The 21813-nt window shown below is 34.5% G+C and overlaps 1 protein-coding gene across 1 annotated transcript in view; it reads left to right on the top strand.

Moving 5' to 3' along the window:
• SEC24B (SEC24 homolog B, COPII coat complex component) overlaps window positions 1-21813 on the top strand; it is a 42319-nt gene that overhangs the window by 17882 nt on the left and 2624 nt on the right. Inside the window, exons 5-22 of the mRNA XM_057404556.1 lie at window positions 3018-3098; window positions 3840-4018; window positions 5331-5515; window positions 6675-6777; window positions 7619-7745; window positions 8389-8498; window positions 9418-9530; window positions 10942-11060; window positions 11471-11526; window positions 11837-12043; window positions 12750-12873; window positions 13481-13639; window positions 14082-14255; window positions 14931-15041; window positions 16224-16399; window positions 17982-18119; window positions 18957-19061; window positions 20143-20235. Of these exons, the coding sequence (XP_057260539.1) occupies window positions 3018-3098; window positions 3840-4018; window positions 5331-5515; window positions 6675-6777; window positions 7619-7745; window positions 8389-8498; window positions 9418-9530; window positions 10942-11060; window positions 11471-11526; window positions 11837-12043; window positions 12750-12873; window positions 13481-13639; window positions 14082-14255; window positions 14931-15041; window positions 16224-16399; window positions 17982-18119; window positions 18957-19061; window positions 20143-20235 (2360 nt within the window). The remainder of the gene's footprint in view (window positions 1-3017; window positions 3099-3839; window positions 4019-5330; window positions 5516-6674; window positions 6778-7618; window positions 7746-8388; window positions 8499-9417; window positions 9531-10941; window positions 11061-11470; window positions 11527-11836; window positions 12044-12749; window positions 12874-13480; window positions 13640-14081; window positions 14256-14930; window positions 15042-16223; window positions 16400-17981; window positions 18120-18956; window positions 19062-20142; window positions 20236-21813) is intronic.

Raw genomic sequence — 21813 nt, 5'->3', positions numbered from 1 at the left:
CTATTGTAGAACTACTTACTGATTTTTTTGCCTAATCCTATGCAAAGGTTTCTATCAATGTAAATGTAAGGGGTTTGGGTTTTGGTTTGTTTTTTTTTTGGTTTTTTTTTTTAGCAATTGCAACCTTTGTTTCCTTACTTTGTTTCCTAAACCTACCAAAGTTTTCATACTCCCTCCCATCTTTCTCAAGTCCTGTACTTTGATAAAGCCTGTAACCTTTGAGCTATCATTGTATTTAAATTTATCTTACACGAAAGAGTTAAAGGACGCACAAGTTCAATATGTAGGCTACCTGATCAGTAAGCTTTCTGTTTTTATGCCCTGTCACTGGAGTTAATATACATCCTAACTACATTTTGTAGACAGGTTTCTAGCTCATGCTTTGGTACTGTTTTTATGAAGAATAGGTATTGGACATCTGTTTGCTTGTGTTTGTGTAGCTTCTCACTTTTTTATCACTCTTACCAGTTAGATCTTATATGTTGCCAAAGAGTTCTTGAAAACTCTGAAAGCAAAATTTATATTGGTAAAATAACAGCTGTAAAAGCATGTTCTAAGTATTATTTTTGTCTAAGCAGTGTTAACAAAACATTTTTTCTGTCTTTGCAATATGTTCTTGTCTGGTCCTTATTATGCTCAAATAAACTTTTACAGCTGTTATAGCTTAATTCAAGCATAGGAAAACTGTTCTTTAATTTTGTAGAAGATCTTGGGTTTTTTATTGTTGGAGCATCTGTGAGATCTCCACGACACATGTGACCACTGTAGAGTTTGAAGCCACATTTGGTCTGCAGTAAGCTGTATAACTCTCGCTGGTTTTGGGTCAAATACTTGTTTTCCAGTGGAAAGTAGAATAGGACACATTGTAATTCTTATACGTCTGACAGTTTTGAGGAATATCTTACAAAATCTGAAAGTTCTTTAGAAGCCAAGACTGGAAGTGACAGGTCTTCAGTTAGCATGTGAGATATTCAGAAATAGGATTCACTTTCTTATTTTTAATTAGACAGACTTTGTGGTTCAAAATACCTGAGTTTATACCTTCTAACTGGAACTTTTCTGTATGTTGGAAATGATACATAGATTTTTTTTTTTTTTGTAGTAGTAGAAGTATGACTAATTTGCATTATTTTTACTTACAGCATGCTTTAAAAATATATTCTTTCATATATTTGTCAAATTGGTTTCTATTAACTTTTCTGGCAGAGCTTGGGAAGTCTATAATATTTCTTTGCAAATCACTATCATTAATGTCTTCCTAGTGAAAAGAGCAAACTCATCAAATTATATAGGTGGATGTGAGTTTATGAATGCAATTTACTGTGGGAAGAACTCTGTAAAGAGTGACATAGTGGTGAAATCAGAAAGTTTGAACTAGTGTTTTATATGTTCACAACTGTGCTTATAACCTCTTGGTATGTCTTTTGAAATGCAGAACTAGCTTCTGGTCAGACAAAAAAAGTACTTCTTGAAAATTCTTAAATCTTGATCTTCTTGAAATAATAAAAGCATTATTTTGGCTTTTCTGTACTAGGACTTCCCAAACCTTTACAAGCTGTGTTTCTCAGGATAAAATAGCAAATAGCTCAGGATAAAAATAGCAAATCCTGTTTCCTTAAGCTTCTAGAATAGAAGGAATGATTAAATTTGGTAGGAAAATGAATCTTGCAGTTATGTTCTTTTATAAACTTCAAGGTCAAAGGGAAATTTACAGTGAAGAACAATCTGAAAACTAACATTGTGTTAGTTTTGCAGCGTTAATATATTTAAAATAAAATGCATTGTTAGTGTTTTGGGGTTTTTGGAGTAGTTTTCTATTTCTTAGATGAATGCTTTAAAGGCAAAATGCTCAAAAATAATCTATACAGTCACGTTGTCACTATGATATTAATGTGTGTCCCAGATGTCAGGGATGCTTTATGTTTCCATATGCAGGGGTCTCTTAACTTTGAAATCTCAGTTGAAGTGGGATCAAATCTCTCATGTTCCCCCACTGAATTTCTCCCCTAATATACTTTCAGCTTCACAGTAGGATGTGTGGTCACAGTTGATCCTTCTGAGTACAACAGTATCAGTAAATCTCTTCTAAGTGTGTTCTGTCACAAAAGTTATATATATAATTGTCTTTTCTGAAATCTTAAATATACTCCTTTTCTGTGGCACTTCATGGCTTGGGGTGTTTTAATGTCTTTGGCCTTTTTTCTTTGGAAATGTATGTGAAGTCACACTTGAAGAAATGTTTTTAAATATTTTTTTTGTTTGCAGTATTTTGACAGTAAGACATTCTAGTTATATGCATAGAGTGAACTAAAAATTAAGCATTAGGTGTCTCTTTGGTATTAACAACCATGTATGTATCTATGTGCTTTTTTACTTTTGGCTAGTTAACTTATTTACTTGTTACTTACTTTTTTACATGGTTACTCTTTACATAGTTACCTTTTCCTCTACCAAAAGTAATATTCTGGGACCTCTTACCAAGTTCTACGGAAAACAGAAGCTTTACATTGAAAACAAAACAAGCTCTGAATTGCAACACTACAGAAAGGAGGAAAGAATTGTATGCTTGCCAGTTTTGCTAGAAGGTGGGGATGGTGCATACTCTGAAGACGATAGGAGTCTTCTGTTGGTTGCAGTTACGAAGGAAGTCATGACAGAGATTGTGCAAGGCATCAGTTGATGTAGCCTAGACAGTTTAATAGAAAATATTTTTTATCTCAAGAAACAACTCTTTTCGTTGTTTTTGTCCTTTTCCCATTGATCTCTCTCTTACTATTTCTTGGGCATGTGCTTGCTTGCTTGCTTGCTTTAGTATCACATCAGTTGTTTCTCTTCCTCCCCCTCCTCTTTGCAGTAGTAACAGCTGTCAAGTTATAGGGCTGAAGTGCTGTTTTTTCCCAGGAACTTTCTTGACAGTTTCTTACCGAAGTTCTTAGGAAAAAAATCTCAGTCTCTTTATTTCTCAAAAATTTGCTATTTCTGAAGCACCTAACTTTAAATTATTTTTGTCCTCCCAGCAATTGATAGTTCCTCTACTACAAGCAGTGCCTCTCCTGTTCTGAACAATTATGATGCCCTGGAAGGAGGTGGCTATCCAGGTAAGCAGTTTATTACATACTCATTATGAAAATTTTTGTTTAGAGACTTACATATTTACTGGTTATGATTTTTTTTTTTTTCTATTCTGAGTGCTGCTTATTGTTAATTAACAAGTAGGTGGAAGGAAATGCTTATGAACAGCATGGGGGCAGTCAGCAGAGAGAACATACCTGACTTTTTTAATCGCTCTTCACAGTTTTTACATTGAAGTAACCATTTGATAAAAATTCCCTGCGTCATAAGTCATACTTTCCATTGCAAAATTGAGGGTAATGCTGAAATTATGCTTCATGTGAAAGCAAGCATCTTTCTCTAGGTTATACTATATGCCTGATTGTTTTAACATAAGTTACTGGTAATAGTTGATATGCAGTTCAAGTTTTGAAACATCAAGGATATCAGGATATCCTGAAGGCATAAAGAATAATAGCATCAAGTTTAAATTTGTTCGATCTGTTGATTTGATTGATTTTTTTGTTTTTGTTTGATAAGATAGCCTTTTGTTAGTAGCTGCCTAGGCCTATGATCATCTTCCCATGTATGCCCTCTTTAACAGCCTAATTGCAGTAACTGATAATTTATTTAGTCAGTGAAGATACACAACTTAATGCAAAAACTTAAAATGGAAGTTTTGTTGGTTTTAGGACGACATTTAAATTATAAAAGGAGTAGTAATACTTCAAAAAAATTCAATACCTGTGGGTTTTTGCTTTTTTTTGTTTGTTTGTTTGTTCTTCCAGAGACACGTTCTGTGAGCAGCAGCCCAGTTCCTGCTTCATCAGCCCCACAAACACCAAAAGCTTCTAAGCCTTTTGGTTACGGATATCCAACACTGCAGCCTGGCTACCAAAACGCGGCACCTACTCCTGTGCAGCCCAGTAATCCAGGACACCATCCTGGGTTTCAGCACTATACACAGGTTTGTATTTTTAATTTCAAAGTTACTTCAGGAAGTAACTGCATGGGGAAAGTGTTTTCTATGGGATATATATTTTTCTTTTTTTTTTTTTTTTTGCATGTGTCCATATTTTATTTTTTATAATTTCTGAGACTATAAATGTTAAGTGTAATATTGATATCATAGTTCTGGATCCTAACTTCTTATTAGAATGCTTTTGAATTAAAATTTTAAGTATATCTCCAAAAAGTTACACTTAACAATTTTGCTTCACCACTTATTACCAGCATCCACAGTTTTAATGTTTGGGGTTTCAAACAGCTGTAGTTTATTGATAGGAAACCATGAAGAAACACAATGAAGTACTTCATCAGCAAAAATGATTTTGAGCAGAGTGCCACTGTGGGCTATGATCTCAAGCATTAAATCACCTTAAAAGCAAGATATAGGGTCCAGAGGAAAGAGCTGTGCAGAGCCTGTGCTGGGTGTGTGGTACAGCTGGTTGCCTCCATCTGTCCTTTTTCCTGGTAAAGAGAGGAACAAGCACTCAAGTACAATCACCTGGCTCCTGATGCACATGTGAGTCACCTAAGAGCAGTGAAATCTGATGAAGAGGCAGTTACTGAGGCAAAATACAGATGCAGAAGAAGGGCAGAGAAGTTAGACTCTTTTCAGGAGTACAAAATAAAAGAACAAAACCCAGTAATTACTGGTTGCAGCAAATGAAATTCTGGTTGGACCTATAAAGGAAAATTCTTCAGAATAGGAGTGGGGAACAGATCGTGCTGTGAAGTCATCAATCCTTAGATATTTTTGAAACTCAGCTGGGCAAGACTATGATCTAACTTTGAAGTTAGCCTTGCTTGAGCTGGGCATTGGACAGCCAGACCTCAAGTGTGCATTCCAACTTAACCTTTTCTCCTCTTTTATAGTGTTTTGGTTTTAATTTAAAAATAAATATCTTTTTAAGTTTTTGTAGCTTGGAAAAGTTACATTGTAACCTTCTGGGGGGAGAGGGGGGTATTGTCAGCCTTCTAGTAACTTGTTTTCTTATGCCTGGGAGGCTTGAAGTTTTATGTGTGACCTCCAGTGTTGATTTGTATAATAAATTTGAATTTTGTCCAATGATACTTATTTGGCTGTTATGTCAGTTGTGTCTTAGCATTTTTTTTAATTTCTACCATAAAACTCTTCTCTTGTTTGGGTATATTACTAATTACTGCTGTATTTTTTTTAATATGTTTGGAAGAATTGGGATTACGGGAAGATTTAAGGTTGTTATTCAAACATGACTGTGTGTTTACCTGTTTGCAATGCTCTCACTTTTTTTCAGCAATATCCAGGTGTGAACCAGCTGTCCTCTTCCATAGGAGGGTTAAGTTTACAGCATAGTCAGCAGCCAGAAAGCTTGAGACCAGTAAACCTCACACAAGATAGAAATATTTTGCCTGTATCTTCAGTTCCAGCCCCTGTGCCTAACTTGAATTCTGAACTTAGGAAATTAAACTGCAGTCCAGAGTAAGTGTACTGTGCCTAGAACAGCATTTTCCAGTGACTGATAATTATGTGTAGTGTCAAAAAAGTCTAAAATGACTCCTGACTTTAAATCTTTGTAATGACCTAATATAACTCACTTGAAAATAAGTTTATCCTCTACATCCCTATATAAAGGTTGAAATCATGCTGCCATCAGAATGCATTGAGTTGGGCTCACTTATTACAACATCAGATCTGCTTAGTCTTTGCTTTGTTTTATCCATGTTAAGGAAAAAAATCTATTAATAAACTCCTTATTGTCATGCAGTACATCTCATAGAATATTTTTATAATATTGCATAGGACTTTTTTCCAGAAAATTATGATGATCACGTCTAAGTACACTGAATAAACTCTGAACACATTTTACTGTGAAAATTGTAATCCCGATTACAATTATCCTTTCACCTCCTGTTAACATTAAGCAGTACTTTTTACTGTCCCAACTCAGGTGCAGCTAGATACAATGGAAACTGCTGGCCCTAAAAAAATCTTAATTCTAATTACAAAATAAATTTTATTCATCGCCCCACACTAACTCAGCTTACTACCCTAGTGGCAATGCATGTCCCATCAGAAAACAGAAATCACAAAGTGGGGGGTCTCAAAGTGATTCTCATGTGTGGAACACTTTGGACAGCACTATTTGTGCATTGGGATTTTTTTAGTGACCTTTTTTTATCTTTTAAGCTCACCTTCCACTTTAAGCAAAAGAAAATATTGTTACTTTTTCAGTATTTGAGATCCTTTTGTACTGTTTTATCAATATTATTTTTTGAGAACTAGCAAATACTGTATTCCTTCTTTAGTTCCTTCATCCTCCTAAAAAAACTCTTTGTAATTATTAAAAAATACAGCATTTTACATTGAGCGTTGTACCTAAATTAGTTTTACCTCTTTATTTTAAGTTTGATATACCTTCATTGCTGAACTACTAAACTGGGGAACAGGGGAGTATATTTTTGTTTAATTTCTTTAGAAGGCTTTTTCTTAATCTCCTTGATGCATTAGTTTTTATTTATTAAATCAGCTTTATAATACAGGATTTCTTAAATTTCAGAATTCTTTAAGATCAGGTGTTAACACAATGTTTTAAACATCTTTTAAAATTCTGTTTTCAACATACTGTTTTTCTTTTCAGTTCATTTCGATGTACATTGACAAATATTCCACAGACACAGGCTTTGTTAAACAAAGCTAAACTTCCTTTAGGTTTGCTGCTACATCCCTTCAGAGACCTAACGGTACGGTAGCTTACTTTTCCTTTTTTTAATGTATGTACTTAATATACACATTTGTCTTATTTTTGTTCAGGCAATAAAATACACTGAACTCTAAGGCCTAAGTTATGTGGGACTTAGGAGGAGGAGAAATAAAACCTTGATTTGCTACCTCATTTTAATTCATGAGGGAAAAGTTTTGGACAAGTCCTTCAAAATTATTTCCTTATTCTTGGAAATCCTTGTTTGCCAGTGGTTCTCTGAAGCTCTGAATTACTACTCTTGTGTTGGGCTCAGAACTGTTAGATGCCTCTCAGAAAGGTATTTACAATGCCCTCTTGGAAACAAGTGTTTATGTTGAATGTGTTACTGCCATGATAAATGCTGTCAATAGAAGGTAAACACAATGTGAGGTTATTCATGAGTGTTAATCAGCCCCTCTCCATTTAACTTATTTGTATTTATGTGAAAAGGTAAATAACTGTCTGCTATGACTTCTTTTCATATGATGTGTGCTCTTAGTGTAAGGTTTGCTCTCTGTCATGTTTAATCACACAAAGTTGTCCTGTCTTTCATTATTCCTGTTACTATAGTGGCTGTGTCATTGTAACTGTGTAATTTAAAGTGATTTCATTAAAGATCTCATTTCAACTTTTGATTTGTGTGATTGGATTAAGATAATAAATACTATTTCTCTGGATTTTAAAGGGAAGGGTTTTTTTAATTGACATCATAATTACTCTAAGAAAATTAGCTGAAATAGAATATCTAGTCTTATGAAGCTTTTATGCACAGTACTGCATAATAATGTTTTCTGTAAAATGATTGTGTACCTTTGTTACAGTTTTCCATTGTTTCTTTTTAGCAATTACCAGTAATAACATCAAGTACAATAGTGAGATGCAGATCCTGCAGGACATATATCAACCCTTTTGTTTCTTTCATTGATCAAAGGAGGTGGAAATGCAATCTGTGCTATAGAGTTAATGATGGTGAGTCTTTGTAGGAAGAGAAGCTTGCATTAATAAAATCTCTTTCAAGTATTTGCATTATATCAGTCCATGCTTTAGATTAAAATGACAGCGTTCCTTAGGTGGGTTTTGGTTTTTTTTTAAAAAACCTCTGGATCGTAAGTCAAATGTTCTGTGCATTTTCTGAAGCTTGTTTTGCTTGAAGGTTGTTTTGCAGTTTTCTTGGTGACAGAAAAAATGTAACCATATTATCCTGATTATAATAGAATCAATTTACTCCATTGACTGTTGTTCCAACATACAAATAGAAACATGATAACAGCTGCTACTGTCTGTGATCCAGGCCAGAGTTTATGAGAAACGGTAGAAGTTGAAGCTTTTTGTTATTGTGAAATGCTCTATTTGCATTGGTGTTTTAAAGCTGGCAAGCTACTGTTTTTTGAAATAGGCCTTCTTTTGTTTTCAGTTAACTGCTGTTGCTTGAGATACTTGAAAAGTTCCTTTGTTTTATGTATCCTTAATGTAAGTCTTTTTCTGTTGTTAGTGATAGCTGAAATGTCTGCATTAGTTTCCCTTTCCTTTGGCTGCCATAATACTTTTTATTTGCTGACAGATATATAAACTTTCTTGAAAAAATAAACCAAATTTTTTTTGTTGTTTATAGTTCCTGAAGAATTTATGTATAATCCTCTGACGCGATCTTATGGAGAGCCTCACAAACGGCCAGAGGTCCAAAATTCTACAGTGGAATTCATTGCTTCCTCAGACTATATGGTAAAAGAAGTTTTCATGGTAGCTTCAACACCGATTATTAATAATGCATGTTAATATAAATGCATTTGCAATTAATGCTGCTTAATGCTCCAGTGGTATGTGTTAATTTTCCTGTGAAGGTCCTCTTAAGACCATATAATAGTTAAAATACTTATTTTGAGTTTTAGTAAATGTGGACAGTTAGATGCAATTGCAATGCGTATAGTTGTCCACTGTAGTTTAATGTAGCATTAGCCTGATCTTGGGTTTCTCCATCATTTTGAAGACATTTTGAAAGACCAATGGAATAATGAGGGAATTAAGTTGGGTTCAAATTTTTTGTTGATAATTATGATAGAAATTGTTCTAACTAGGAGTCAGTCTACAATTACGGTGGTAGTAGTCTTGTCTCCAAGAAAGATAAACAAGGCCTGAGAAAAGGCCCTGTTCATAATGACATTAATAACAGCAGAAATATATTTCTTGAATTTAAGTACTGTGGCCAAGACATTTGGCAATGAATAAATACAGCTTATTACATGGTTGGGAGAAGTATGTAGGTAGAATATTTTAATTCCATTTAATTGATTGCATTGTGCACATACTGAAAGAACAGTTGTGTTTTGAAGAGTGAATTCTGTATCTGTTACAAGTCATTTTTGAGTTGACTCTTGGAAGGAGAGACTAAAATACCGAATTCTGTTTGGAAGCACAGCATTATATACTTGTTACAAATGGGAACTGTTGAGCACTAGGAATTTTAGTTATATCTGTCCACATGACTTCTAGTTAGTAAATCAGTTTTACTGTGTAACGTATACCTTGCTTTTTTTCTAAGTATTCCCTTTTCCCGCTTCCCTTTGAAATGACTAATCGTTGTTAAAATTTCTTTAAATATGATTTTTGAACTTTTTTTTATTTTTATTTTTTTACTTTGTAGCTTCGTCCTCCTCAGCCTGCGGTATATTTATTTGTTTTAGATGTATCTCATAATGCAGTGGAGGCTGGATATTTGACAATAGTCTGCCAGTCATTGCTGGAAAACCTAGACAAGTAAGAATATAAATAAACTTTTCAAATTAGTTAATGTGTTATTATGAACAATACTAACATCCAGTTTTGTAGAAAACCTGCGTATAGTGTTCAGATATTCTGTCCCTAAAGGACAGAAGTTCTGCTGCCTGAGATTCTGATGTGCAACTTGCATCTCTAAAAAAACCTGAACAGCTGTTGAAGCAGTTTACATGATGAGAGCTTTCTTCCCTGCATGTGGTTAAAGGTGGATCTGCAAATAATTTACTATTTATATGCAAAGTATATGTTGCTGTAAATTCTAGCAACATGCTGATTGTACAACGTCTATAAGCTACAGTCTTTCCCCTTGACAAGACCAACAAAAATAACTAAATTACAGGGATTAAATTGGCCTGTTCTTCGTCTGAAATGGCTGAGGTGCTATGTCCTGGAATGTTGTAACTCGTGTGAGACTGTCTGAAATGTCTGACAACCAGTTGTCTGATTTTTCAGTTTGGTCTTTTTCAGATCACAGCTACACAGATGTACCTGTGCTGCTTTCTATCTGTTCTCACTTTTATACTGGAACAGCATGTATGGGATTGGTGGTGGTGCTTTATGAGCATGGGTTAATAAACTTTACTGTTTGTGTCTTTTGAAAACTAATTTGCATCCTGTTGAGATCTCACTCTGAAAATTGTTTTCTGCAAGTGTTTCTTAGGAAACTTGATTTTAATTTCCAATAAAGATATCAAAACATACAGTGAGTCTCAGACACATGCTAAATTATTTTAGGAAAACACATAAAATTCCATACAAAGTCTACAGGAATGCATCCAATTAATTTGTATACCTAGATGGTAAAACCAGTATTAGCCGCTATTGCTTTTGTTCACCATCATGGTTTTCAGCATTTGCTGTTTTATTTGAGAAATCTCATTCAGTTTTTCTTTCTGTATTTCTAATGCCATATATAGGAACATGAGCCACATGAGAAATAAGTATTTTGCATTGTAGAGAGACTGGATTTTGGTTTAGGGCTGTAAGTGCTCTTTAACTATGTTAGTAAATGTGGGGTTTTAATTAGAAAAAAGCAGAACAAACTATTTTCCATTAAAAACTGAAACGGCTACCTTCTGTCATATGTCAGTGTAATGATTAAACAAACCTACTAAGTTCCAACTTGGAACAAAGCATCAATATCTTCGTGATTGCTTATCTGTAACACTTAGTCCTGTAAATGGTATCATCACTATCCCACCTTTTTAGAAAATACTGAAGAATTATTACTTGTATTCATGTTTCAGATCTCCTTCCTTTTGTTCACCCTTGATACATGAGCTGAGTTTCTGCTAACATCAGCAGGAGCTATATCCTACTTATGTATCTTGAGAGATAAATTTGGAGTTTAATTGGTTGGGTTTTGTGGTGTTTTTTTTTAATGCTTCAGGCTGCCTGGAGACTCGAGAACAAGGATAGGGTTCATAACGTTTGACAGCACTGTTCAGTTCTACAACTTGCAAGAAGGTTTATCGCAGCCTCAGATGCTGATTGTCTCAGATATCGATGGTAAGTTGAAAAAGATGGAAACCAGATTTTTTAAGAACTAGTTTTCTGGGTTTTCTTTTTTTTTTTCCCCCCCCCGAAGAAGGATTAGAATTTCTCCAATATTCTGGAGAAATTCCAAAATTATGTCAATTTTACTGAATGCAAAGGGAATATATTTTTAAAAATATTTAAATATATTTTTAAAAAATAATAGTTAACTACAGAGTAGGTGGTTTTTAAAAAGTGAAATTTGATTTTGCTTTGAATAAAACAAGCTTTGTATAGACTGTATTATTTTCTCTAATACGTATATCAGAAAAGTAGGCTGTATTTTATGGTACGTATAGCAGTGGGCAGTGAAATATTTTATTCTGTTTTGATGTTTGGGGGTTTATTTTACTAAGATGCTTTTTTATCCATTCTCCCTACAGATATTTTCCTACCTACACCAGATAGTTTACTTGTAAATCTCCATGAAAGCAAAGAGGTACGATTACTGAAAACATGTCATTGAATATAGAAAAAAGTTAAATAAAGAGGTTCCTTTTAAACTTTGAATTCATGCCTATCTTCATAATATGTAATTCCAGTGCTACTTTTTAATTTTTAATTATAGAAGTATTACATGTTATTTGTTTGATGCATCATAGTTTTTAAATTTATTGCTTTGTTTTCCTTAGTGTGTTGAAACTAAGCTGAATTCTTTGTCTACCAGTTGTTCCAGTTCAGCTTTTTAGAAATAGCAGAAAATCTCAAGCTTGCAAAATCTCATAAACACCTTTCAATCTGTTCTGCAGCTCATAAAAGATCTATTGAATGCATTACCAAATATGTTCACCAATACAAGAGAAACACACAGTGCGTTGGGCCCTGCTCTTCAGGCTGCATTTAAATTGATGTCTCCAACGGGTGGTCGGATATCTGTGTTTCAGACTCAATTACCATCTTTGGGAGCAGGGCTTTTGCATTCCAGAGAAGATCCCAATCAAAGGTCAAGCACAAAGGTACAAAAACTTCCTTTAATGTTCATCTCATGAGACTAGGGACTAGCCGTGTCTTTCTGACTTGAGTAGTTCTGCAAATCAACTCTTGGGTTTTGTTTTATAGCAATTCCCTAAATTTTAATTATTTGATGTCTATGTGCATTTAACTTCACTATTTTATACATGTGTGTATGGTATTGTTTCAGAGTGCGTGAGCTGTCTTTTGGGCCTTTGGTCAATAGGTTTTCTTGGCAAGCAAAAGAAGCTTCAAATATCACTGACTCAATTAATATCAACCTGGGTTTTGAACCAAAGCGTGGATATATTTAATTGTAGACCCGAAACATTACTGCTTACTATATTTATGGCCTTGTAGTTTACAGCAAGTGCCGCATAGGTACATGAATGTTATTTGTATGAGAATTAAACTTCTTTGAAAGTTTGTAGCAGTTACATTATGATACTTTGTAGCAGTTGTATTAGGTTATTACATATCAGTTATGTTAGGATACCTACTTGCAAAATAAGTATCATAATTACTTGTAAATACAAACTAAGAGAATAAGGAGCTTGAGGTAAATAATTTCTGCAGGTGGAAATGCCTATGAATTATTACTTAAAGGAAACTTCCTTATGATACTTTGCTACTGAATAGCATGTCTTTGCTACATAAAGTTAGAGTGTAATTGCTGTCTTAACTCTTTCCTGTATAATTTATTCACCAAAGGTGGTCCATCATCTTGGTCCAGCAACGGATTTTTATAAGAAGTTGGCACTGGACTGTTCAGGCCAGCAGACTGCTGTGGATTTATTTCTCTTAAGTTCACAGTATTCTGATCTAGCTTCTCTCGGTAAGAAGTACCTCACGTGTGCGTTCAATTTTCCACACTGTCTTCAGAAGCACAGGCTACTTTGGGAATTCTTAAATCATGTCAGTGTTTTTGTACTTTGTAAGTGCAGCTAATGCTGCAAAGGAATTGACTTTGACGTTTGTAGCAGTAAAAAATAAGTGTTGGATTGCTCATATCAGACAGTTTATTCTGGGATTTCGCAGTTTTAAAAGAGAAGGTCCTCTTCTGTTCAGGAAGAGGAAACAGATGGCAAAGAAGTAATAAAGTTTAATCATGAGGATAGGAAAGACTTCTCATCTTTCAGTATTAAACCAAGATTTGTCTCTGCATGCACACTTAATTTTGCCTCTACACCATTATCTATTTCTGCATGCACTCCTGTCTTAGCAGTCAAAAGTAGCATGCTTATTGCAGTTTATTATTAGATCACTGCGTATTGGGGTGACTCATCCCTGAGTATGGGCCAGTTCTTGTTGTCTTACAGATGTGGGTCATACCAAGAAAAAGATGAGCATAGCTGTGACTTGCAGAAGGTTGGACAGAGCTTTTGTGTCCTGACTTCACATTTAGGTTTTACTTCTCAACCATATCTTTTTCTCTGTCACAGCTTGCATGTCCAAGTATTCTGCAGGGTGCATCTATTACTATCCATCTTTCCATCGTAGCCATAATCCTGCTCAGGCCGAAAAGTTGCAAAAAGACCTTAAAAGATACCTTACAAGAAAGATTGGATTTGAAGCAGTTATGCGCATAAGATGCACAAAAGGTATGTTTGAAATACTAATACATATGGAAAAGTTGGTGAAAGCATGTTAGCTGTCATTTTGATGTACTTAGTGTTTAGCAACATGAGATTTCAGGTTATTTCTCTTTCACTGAAGAGTAGTCAGATAGTTTCTTTTATGTAAGTTATGTTAATTTTTGCCTTTTGTTTTGTTTTTGTTTTCACTTAAAACGGCACCATCTTGCTTCAGGTAAGTTGACATGTCTAGTGTAAGACCATTGTTCAGTTCAGTGTCCAGAATCTAATCTGAACTGTACAGGACCATGCTAAAATGTCTAATGAGTCACATAATTGATTTTGCATGATAGTTAGAATAAGCATTTTTACTATTTTCTTAAACTTATCTTGAGAACTGTGGATTTTAATTATTGACAGGTTTTCATGCTATTGTAGCCTCACTCTGAATTATTTAATCTGCTTCTAGGTCTTTCAATACACACTTTTCATGGGAACTTTTTTGTACGATCTACTGATTTATTGTCCCTTGCCAATGTCAATCCTGATGCTGGATTTGCAGTACAAATGTCCATTGAGGAAAGTCTGACTGACACATCTTTGGTTTGTTTTCAAACAGCTCTGTTGTATACTTCAAGCAAAGGTAAACCAATTCAAGTGATTGGCCACCCAGCTTTTTGTTGTTTCATCTAACATAATGTTAGTTAGTTCCACACAGCTAATTCCACAGCCTTTTGTTGTTCTCTATACCCTAACAGAAATTTCTTAAAGATAAGAGCCTACTTGGCAGTTAATCACATAATGTAAATCTTTATCAACTTTATTTTGATGGGGAAATGTAATTTATCTCTATCCTGCATAGAGCTGATTCAGCAAGATACTTCAAAGGCACACTGTTGTTATAAGCAACATGGCATGTTTGGCATGTGCTTTGTTCAAAATCACAGACCTGTGATAGATTAGAGCTAGTTGCAAATACATTGTGGGGGCATGAAGAATAGCTGCTAATTTCTGTTGTGGAAAATGCCACAAAATTTTGGGCTGGGAATCAGTGTACTTCATTTGTAGGATCAAGACACATCGTGGATGTTACATGCTAGTTTGCGTTACAAACTTGTGCTCGTTAATAAGTTGAATGCCTTAGAGCACTGCATAATTTGAACAGGTGAAGAGACAGGAACAGGAGAGTGTTACAGCAGTTTCCTGATTGGTGCATTTTTACAAAATGGATGTATCTTATATGAGAGGAGGTATTCTGTAATGACTGAATTAGTACACCTCTACCAGGAAATACTGCAAAATGATCTCTACTTATTAGGTGAACGTCGAATCCGAGTGCACACGCTTTGCTTACCTGTAGTAAGTTCACTGGCTGATGTATATGCAGGAGCGGATGTACAAGCAGTTGTATGTCTCTTGGCAAACATGGGTGAGTACAGACCAGGAAGATTCAAACTTCAAATATCTTTTTCTCTTCTTACTTTTGATGGCCATTTAAATCAAGTAGTGAATGAAGCCTGAGTATTGTGGCAAAAGGTTGGAATGGAAGCCTGAGAATACTAAAAATAACAAAATCAAAGTTATACCAAAACTGTCAACTGAAATATTCCTTAATCTGAATACTTAGTTGACTTTAATAATTTAAAAGGAGTCTTACTAGATTATTCTCCAGAGTTTATTAAAGGACAAAAAATCATAGCGTACTTGAATCAAAACTCTTTTTTGTGTCATCATCACTGCTGTTATATCAAACTTTACCATTTGGGGTTACTTAAACAGTGATACAGTTGTGTAGTAGTTGTTACTACTTAAACAGTGATACAGTGTGTAGTGAGTTACTGGAGATGAAAAGGGAACCTCTGACAACAAGGTATCTGAGGTATGCATTAGTTTTGTATGGTTCTATCCTGTCATTGCTGGGTGGAGGATTCTTACTTGTCCCCTACTTCTGGGTCATAAGTAGCTGTTTCATAGACTCATCTCTGCCATTGAACGTGCATGGCTCTGTGCAGCATTTTAATAGATGCTGTGTTGTCTATTAATGGTTAAATAAATTAGAAGAAATAAATAGCATCTCGTCTTGAGTGCACATTTAATCCAGCAGGTGGCTTCCTCCAGCCAAAGGATTTGCAGCCCTTTCTCAGTAGAGAGAGATAAAGTTTCATTTGCACTAATCATAATTATGCCACTGAAATAATGGAAGAAATTTCCTGGGGGGAGAGGGAAAGTTGCTGCAAATCGTATCTTGGACATAGGAGAGCAGAGAGCTTAATCAACAGCTAACTTACTTGAATAAGGTTTAAAACAGAATTTATATTTAGTCTCGGGTATATACCATAGCTTTAAACAATTTTTTTAAAATTCCCCCCAAGACTAGGGAGCAGAGATCACCCACACTGTATTTTTTTTAAGCATTGTGAATGTGAGTTTTGGTATGGGCAATCTTCCTGTTTTCTCCTAAAATAGTTAAGGCCACTGGTGTGGGTTTGGGTTATTTCTTTTTTGTTTTTAATCCTAAAATATCACCCAAAAGCACAATTGAGATTTTCAGAATTCAAGGGAATGAATGAGGCCACCTATATTAACTTCTTTTATCCTTCTAACCCAACAGCTGTGGATCGCTCAGTTTCATCTAGTCTTTCAGATGCAAGAGATGCCTTAGTTAATGCTGTGGTAGATTCCTTGGCAGCATACATGTCAACTGTCTCGAATCTGCAGCAGTCCATGCTAATAGCACCAAATTCCCTCAAGTTGTTTCCACTGTATGTTTTGGCCCTTCTCAAACAGGTATGTATAATCTAGTGGATTAATGTTTGATATGTGAATCATTGTTCCATTTGAGGAATTCTTCAGCTCTAGGTCAAGCAATGTGTGCACTTTTCTAAAATTATGAAAATTGCGTTATTCTTTTCAAGCTTCCAGGACTTTCACATAAAAGTCTATGTTAGCTTATTTTAAATTAGTGCCTGAGAAGTTTAATAGTTTGCTTGGCTTTGGACCTTTTATATTTTGTCTTATTTTGTTTTACAATTAAAAATACATGTACATAGTAACAATTAGTGTTTCTCTGATTTTGGCAGCTAATTGTTGTTGCGCATAAAGATTGTTGGAAGTTCTTGTTAATACTTTTTCAATTTTATTTTATGAAGGAAAACCATTTCAAATATTTTTTTCAACACATACACTCTGTACTTTAAAGCACCAAGAAGGAGAATAAGTTTCCATGGAGATACAGAGAAATCTGTTACAGAAACTGAAGTGATATAGTTGAAAGTTCAAATAGGAGCAGTTACTGCTTGGTGATTTTGGGTTTTTTTAATATATATTGGCAAACATCATACTTAAAAATAGAGAACTCACTGCAGGATTCTGTCATGAATAAATCTCATAGCTTAAAAGATTTCCATGTCTGATGTTTCTTTCTTTTCTTATCACGAATCAACCTTTATGTAAGTTTGGCAAGAAATCCAATCATAACTCGTTTTCTTTGGCATGGTGATTACTTCAGTCTTTAATACACTGATTAGGACTTCTTTGGTACTTCCATAATTAACACCTTTGATGATGGGGAAAAAACAGACCATTTACTATGAAGAGGATCCATGTGAAAGACTGGCTGGGAAAATAAGTTGTTTAGGTCTTGACTGGGTTTTATTATTATTGTCTTTATTTACAATAACTAAAAAAGCCTGGGGTATAGAGAAACCACAATCAGAATTCTTTTGGCAGCGAGGGAGAAGACAACTGATGCACTTTGTTGTAGAAGTGAATATTAGCTTTGATTATAGGAATATTTCCCATTGAATCAGAATATGGTGCTTGCTTCATTGTGTTGCTTTTCACAGTGATCCTTTACCAATTGCTTCTAAAGGATATCCAAGAAATCCAGTAGGGAAGAGTTACAAAATAAATTTAATACTATGAGAGCCTAGTTCCTGCTATAGAACATGAAAGTATATTTCCCTTCCAAAGCTTTTCCTTAACATTTAATTCTTGCTAGTAAAATACCAGTTAATCTTATCCACAGAAATATTTTTTTGAGCTGTTCTGGGCCTGTATCTTTGCATACCTTGCAGCAGTCAGTTTCACAGGTCAGTAACATATGGCAAGAATAAAATGAGAAATCACAGACAAATTTTACATGAAGTAGGGGGGAAATGTATTCTCCTTCATCAATAAAGAGGGAGAATGGATTACCTTTTAAAAGGTATAATATTCAAGTTGTGTTTGATTTTAATGTATCTCAGTAAGATACTTTACAAAACCTTTGTCACCTTCCTTGACACTTGCAAAACATCTGAAATGCAATGTTTATATGTGACATAAAATACAGGGCTTATTTGAGTAACAACATACTGTTCTTTAACAGAAAGCATTTAGAACAGGCACAAGTACACGCTTGGATGATCGTGTATATGCTATGTGCCAGATGAAGAGCCAGCCTCTTGTTCATTTGATGAAAATGATACATCCCAACTTGTACAGGATAGACAAGTTGATTGATGAGGTAATGTATGAATTTTTTAAATAGATATTTTTTTTAAATACTCTTTTACTATATGGAGATGTGCTGAGTCTCCAGGCTATTTCTTTCCCTACATTATTTCCAGAATGCGTCACAGTTTCTTAGTAAATAATTCAGCCTAGTTTTGTATTGGAAGGGGAAGCAGCTTTAATCTGAAAATACTGGGGATTTGGGATTTTTCTTATTGGTTTTGTCTGGTTTTATTGCTGGGGAGGAAGGAGGTGGGTTTGGATTGTTGGGGTTTTTTTGGTTGGTTGGTTGGTTGGTTTTGTGGGTTGTTTTGGTTTTGGTTGGGTTTGGTTTTTGTTTTTTTTATAATCTTATTGGTAACAGCCAGATTGTTTAATCAGACCAGTCATAGTGCTCTGTGGACAAACCCTTGTATTACTTCAGGCAGGATGTTAAATCAAAGAACTTTGTTACTTGAATACAGTAAAATGGTGAACCTTTATAGAGAGTGGGATTTTATGGTTTTCTGCTCTTGCAGCACTTCTGGTGAAGTTGAATACAATGAAAAAGTCTGAGGAGGTTGTTTGTAGAAAATTTAAGGTCTTTTGAGAGTTTGGCATCTATAGCATGAGAAATGTTGCACACACAGATGAAATCACTTTTTTTTTTTTTGGTGATAAAGTGTCCCTTAATTTAAATACATTCTACAGTTGTTTGATGTACATAATCATTTTGGCATTTTGTTACATGAGACTCCTCAAAATTTTGCTAAACTTTTTGTTTTTCTTTTTTTTTTTCCTTGGTTTATTTTACCTGGATAAGATAAACAGGATTTATTCTGGAGTTACTGAGTATTGTTTTTTGTTACAGAGTACAATACATGTAAATGACAGAGTTGTTCCACAGCCACCTCTTCAGAAACTGTCTGCAGAAAAGTTGACAAGAGAAGGAGCTTTTCTAATGGATTGTGGCTCAGTAAGTTACCCGTTGCACACATTTCTTTAAAAAAAAAAAATCAAGATGATGCATACTGAGTCATTGAAAGCAGTCAACTCCTAACAGTAACACTGTAGTGATTCACCATTACAGGTAACCTGCAGTAATCTGTGACCCAGTTGAAGGCTTTCGTATTTTGATCAGAGCAGTATCTTTTAGGTTGCATATTAAGGCTTCAGAGGTTAATTTTATTTTCATGCTAGAATATATACCAAGAGTTCACATTCGACTGGGGGTTTGGGTTTGTTCGGAATTTTTTCAGGCTTGATTTTTTTTTTTCTTTTTTTTGAAAAAATGGATTTCCATTTTCCAAACCTTCTCTTAATAGTTATTAAATTCTGTGTACTACAGCCTAAGCACTTCTCTACTGATGCAGCCTTCTCAGTTATGCACAAATGTAAGTGATTTGTGGGTTGTGTGAGGTAAGAGTTACAAGAGTGAGGGAATTGTCCACCCTCCACAAATAAGTTATTTGTAGAAATTACACTAAACCACACTTGATTGGATAAGGCATTATGCTTCACAAATGTGATAAAACGTTATGCTATTCTAATGGCAGTCTAGAGAGTGCTTTAAATCTTGTATGAGTTCAGAGGCTGACTGTGGATGTCAGAATTATCTTCTGTCTCCAGATGTCTGAAATAATTAATGTTTTTGATAATTGATGCTTTACTATGACTTTTTTAGATTGGTAAGTCAGTGTGCAGTAAGTGACACAGTGGTGTGACTTCATGAAATCTAAGGGGTTTTATTTTAGGAGGTTACATGGGAAGTTACCACATTAACTGTTCAATATAGATGTGTCCTGCATCCTCATTCTTTCAGTATTTGCCTTCTACCTATAATTTTTGACATTTAATGATCTTATTCCGAATGCTACCAGTGTATTAATAAGTAAATGTGCAAATAATGAATATAGAGATGTATATATGAATTGCAAATGGAGCTTTCAAGTGACTCATTTGCATGAAAGGTATTACCTTCCAATTATGTCACCACTTGTCTCTTTCTCTAAAATGTATGCAAGGCCTTTACTAAAACTGTTTCTAACATCTTACAGATTTTTTACATTTGGATTGGAAAAAACTGTGATAACAACTTCATAAAAGATGTCCTTGGATACCCAAACTATGCATCAGTACCACAGAAAATGGTAGGTGTTTTAATGAACTGTAGAGTGCTTATATTTGGAATCTATACTTAATCTATTTTCTCTGCATTTTCAGTTTTTAATTATGTAACTCTGAATTAGGATTTTTTTTTTTTTTTTAGTAGGATACTTTCTAGCCTCTTCCCAGCTTCTTAAGAGGGAGATAGAACTTGTGAAATGCTTTCAAGGAAGGAAAGTAAATTATTCTATGACATTACTGCTTTTATTATTTTTATGGATACGTATGTGAAATTCCATCCTATTCTTGTGAACCCACAGAATAGATACAAAAACTATCCAGGCATGTTAATTAAGATGACAGTTATTTTATTGATATCATGATTTTTTGGAAGCCTTTTGTTCTCCAAACCTCGTGTAAGATACCAGGTCTATGGCGTGATGTGATAGGCCTGTAAGTAAAGGGCAAGACTTAGATTTTGTTCAGCTTCCAAGCCTTGAGTCAATGTTAAAACAAAACTCTTTTAGCTGTTAGGACATCAAAGATACTTGGATGTGTGTTTTGGTAGAGGGGATTTTATGTTATAAGCTGTACCTATAGTCTTGTGCGTGAAACAGAGCAGCAGTAAAAAAGAAGACCCCTCCTGTGTGGGTAGCACGTCTAAAATGTCAATGAGTGGCAGGTAATGATGGACCCTTTTAAGATACTGCAGAAAAGTACATAATTGAATGGTTATATTCAGATAGTACCAAAAACTTAGTAGTCATTATAGAAGCACATTGGAAGATATTTCTGCTTATAAAGCTTGTATGGTAAGAAGGGTAAAGTAAATGACAAGATACAATTACAAGAAGAGATTAAGAATGGTGAACTTTAAGACTACTATCAGACTGGACTGCTTGTTCAGAGTTTTGTATTTTGCTTGAATTAGCAGTTTAAATCTATCCCCTCTGATCAGCTGGTGGTAAGTATTAGTTGACAGTTTTCAGGAAGAACTTGGTTAAAGGAAGGACAATAGTTGTTTTTTCCTCTCATTTTCATTATAAATAGATGCTATATAACAATTGAAAAAAGTTAACAGAAATGAGTTATCTTTACTTTTAAATTTTGTCCTCCGTTCATTTACTACCAAGGTAGCAATGGAACTGCTTTTAAATTTGGCATCAATTCTTTTTTCATATTGTCTAAAAAGGTTATATTGTTCCAAGAGTTGGTATATTTAGCTCGGTGAATGGCTCAAGTTTTTTAAATTCTATTTATTTTTTTTTCAGCTTATTCCCTGATGAAATAGTCCAGTCTAATCTTTGCATTTTTGGAAATTTGCTTACAATTCAGATTTCACTTCATGCTTTGTTCATCTTTTCAGTACTGCAAAATGCAACATATAGGGATGACAAAGAAAGATAAGGCAATAAAACTGGGAAAGCAGCATTTTGAAAAATGATTGTGTTTTCTTTCTTTAATGAGCTTGCTTTCTAAAATCTTTCACGCTTAAAAGGCAATTTAAGTTAAAGACGTACAGCTTCCTACAGGTCAGATACTACTGAATTTTTGTACTTTAGGCTGAACTAAAAATGGGTATATATTATGCATTGTTGGTAATTTCTTAATAGAAATTAAGA

The sequence above is a fragment of the Pezoporus wallicus genome, unplaced genomic scaffold, assembly GCF_028554395.1.
Source record: "Pezoporus wallicus isolate ANWC-B61680 ecotype Strahan unplaced genomic scaffold, APGP_CSIRO_Pwel_v1 contig_1583, whole genome shotgun sequence".
NCBI classification, from domain to species: domain Eukaryota; kingdom Metazoa; phylum Chordata; class Aves; order Psittaciformes; family Psittacidae; genus Pezoporus; species Pezoporus wallicus.
The sequence above is the reverse complement of the archived record's forward strand: the minus strand, read 5'-3'. Positions and strand labels throughout refer to the sequence as shown.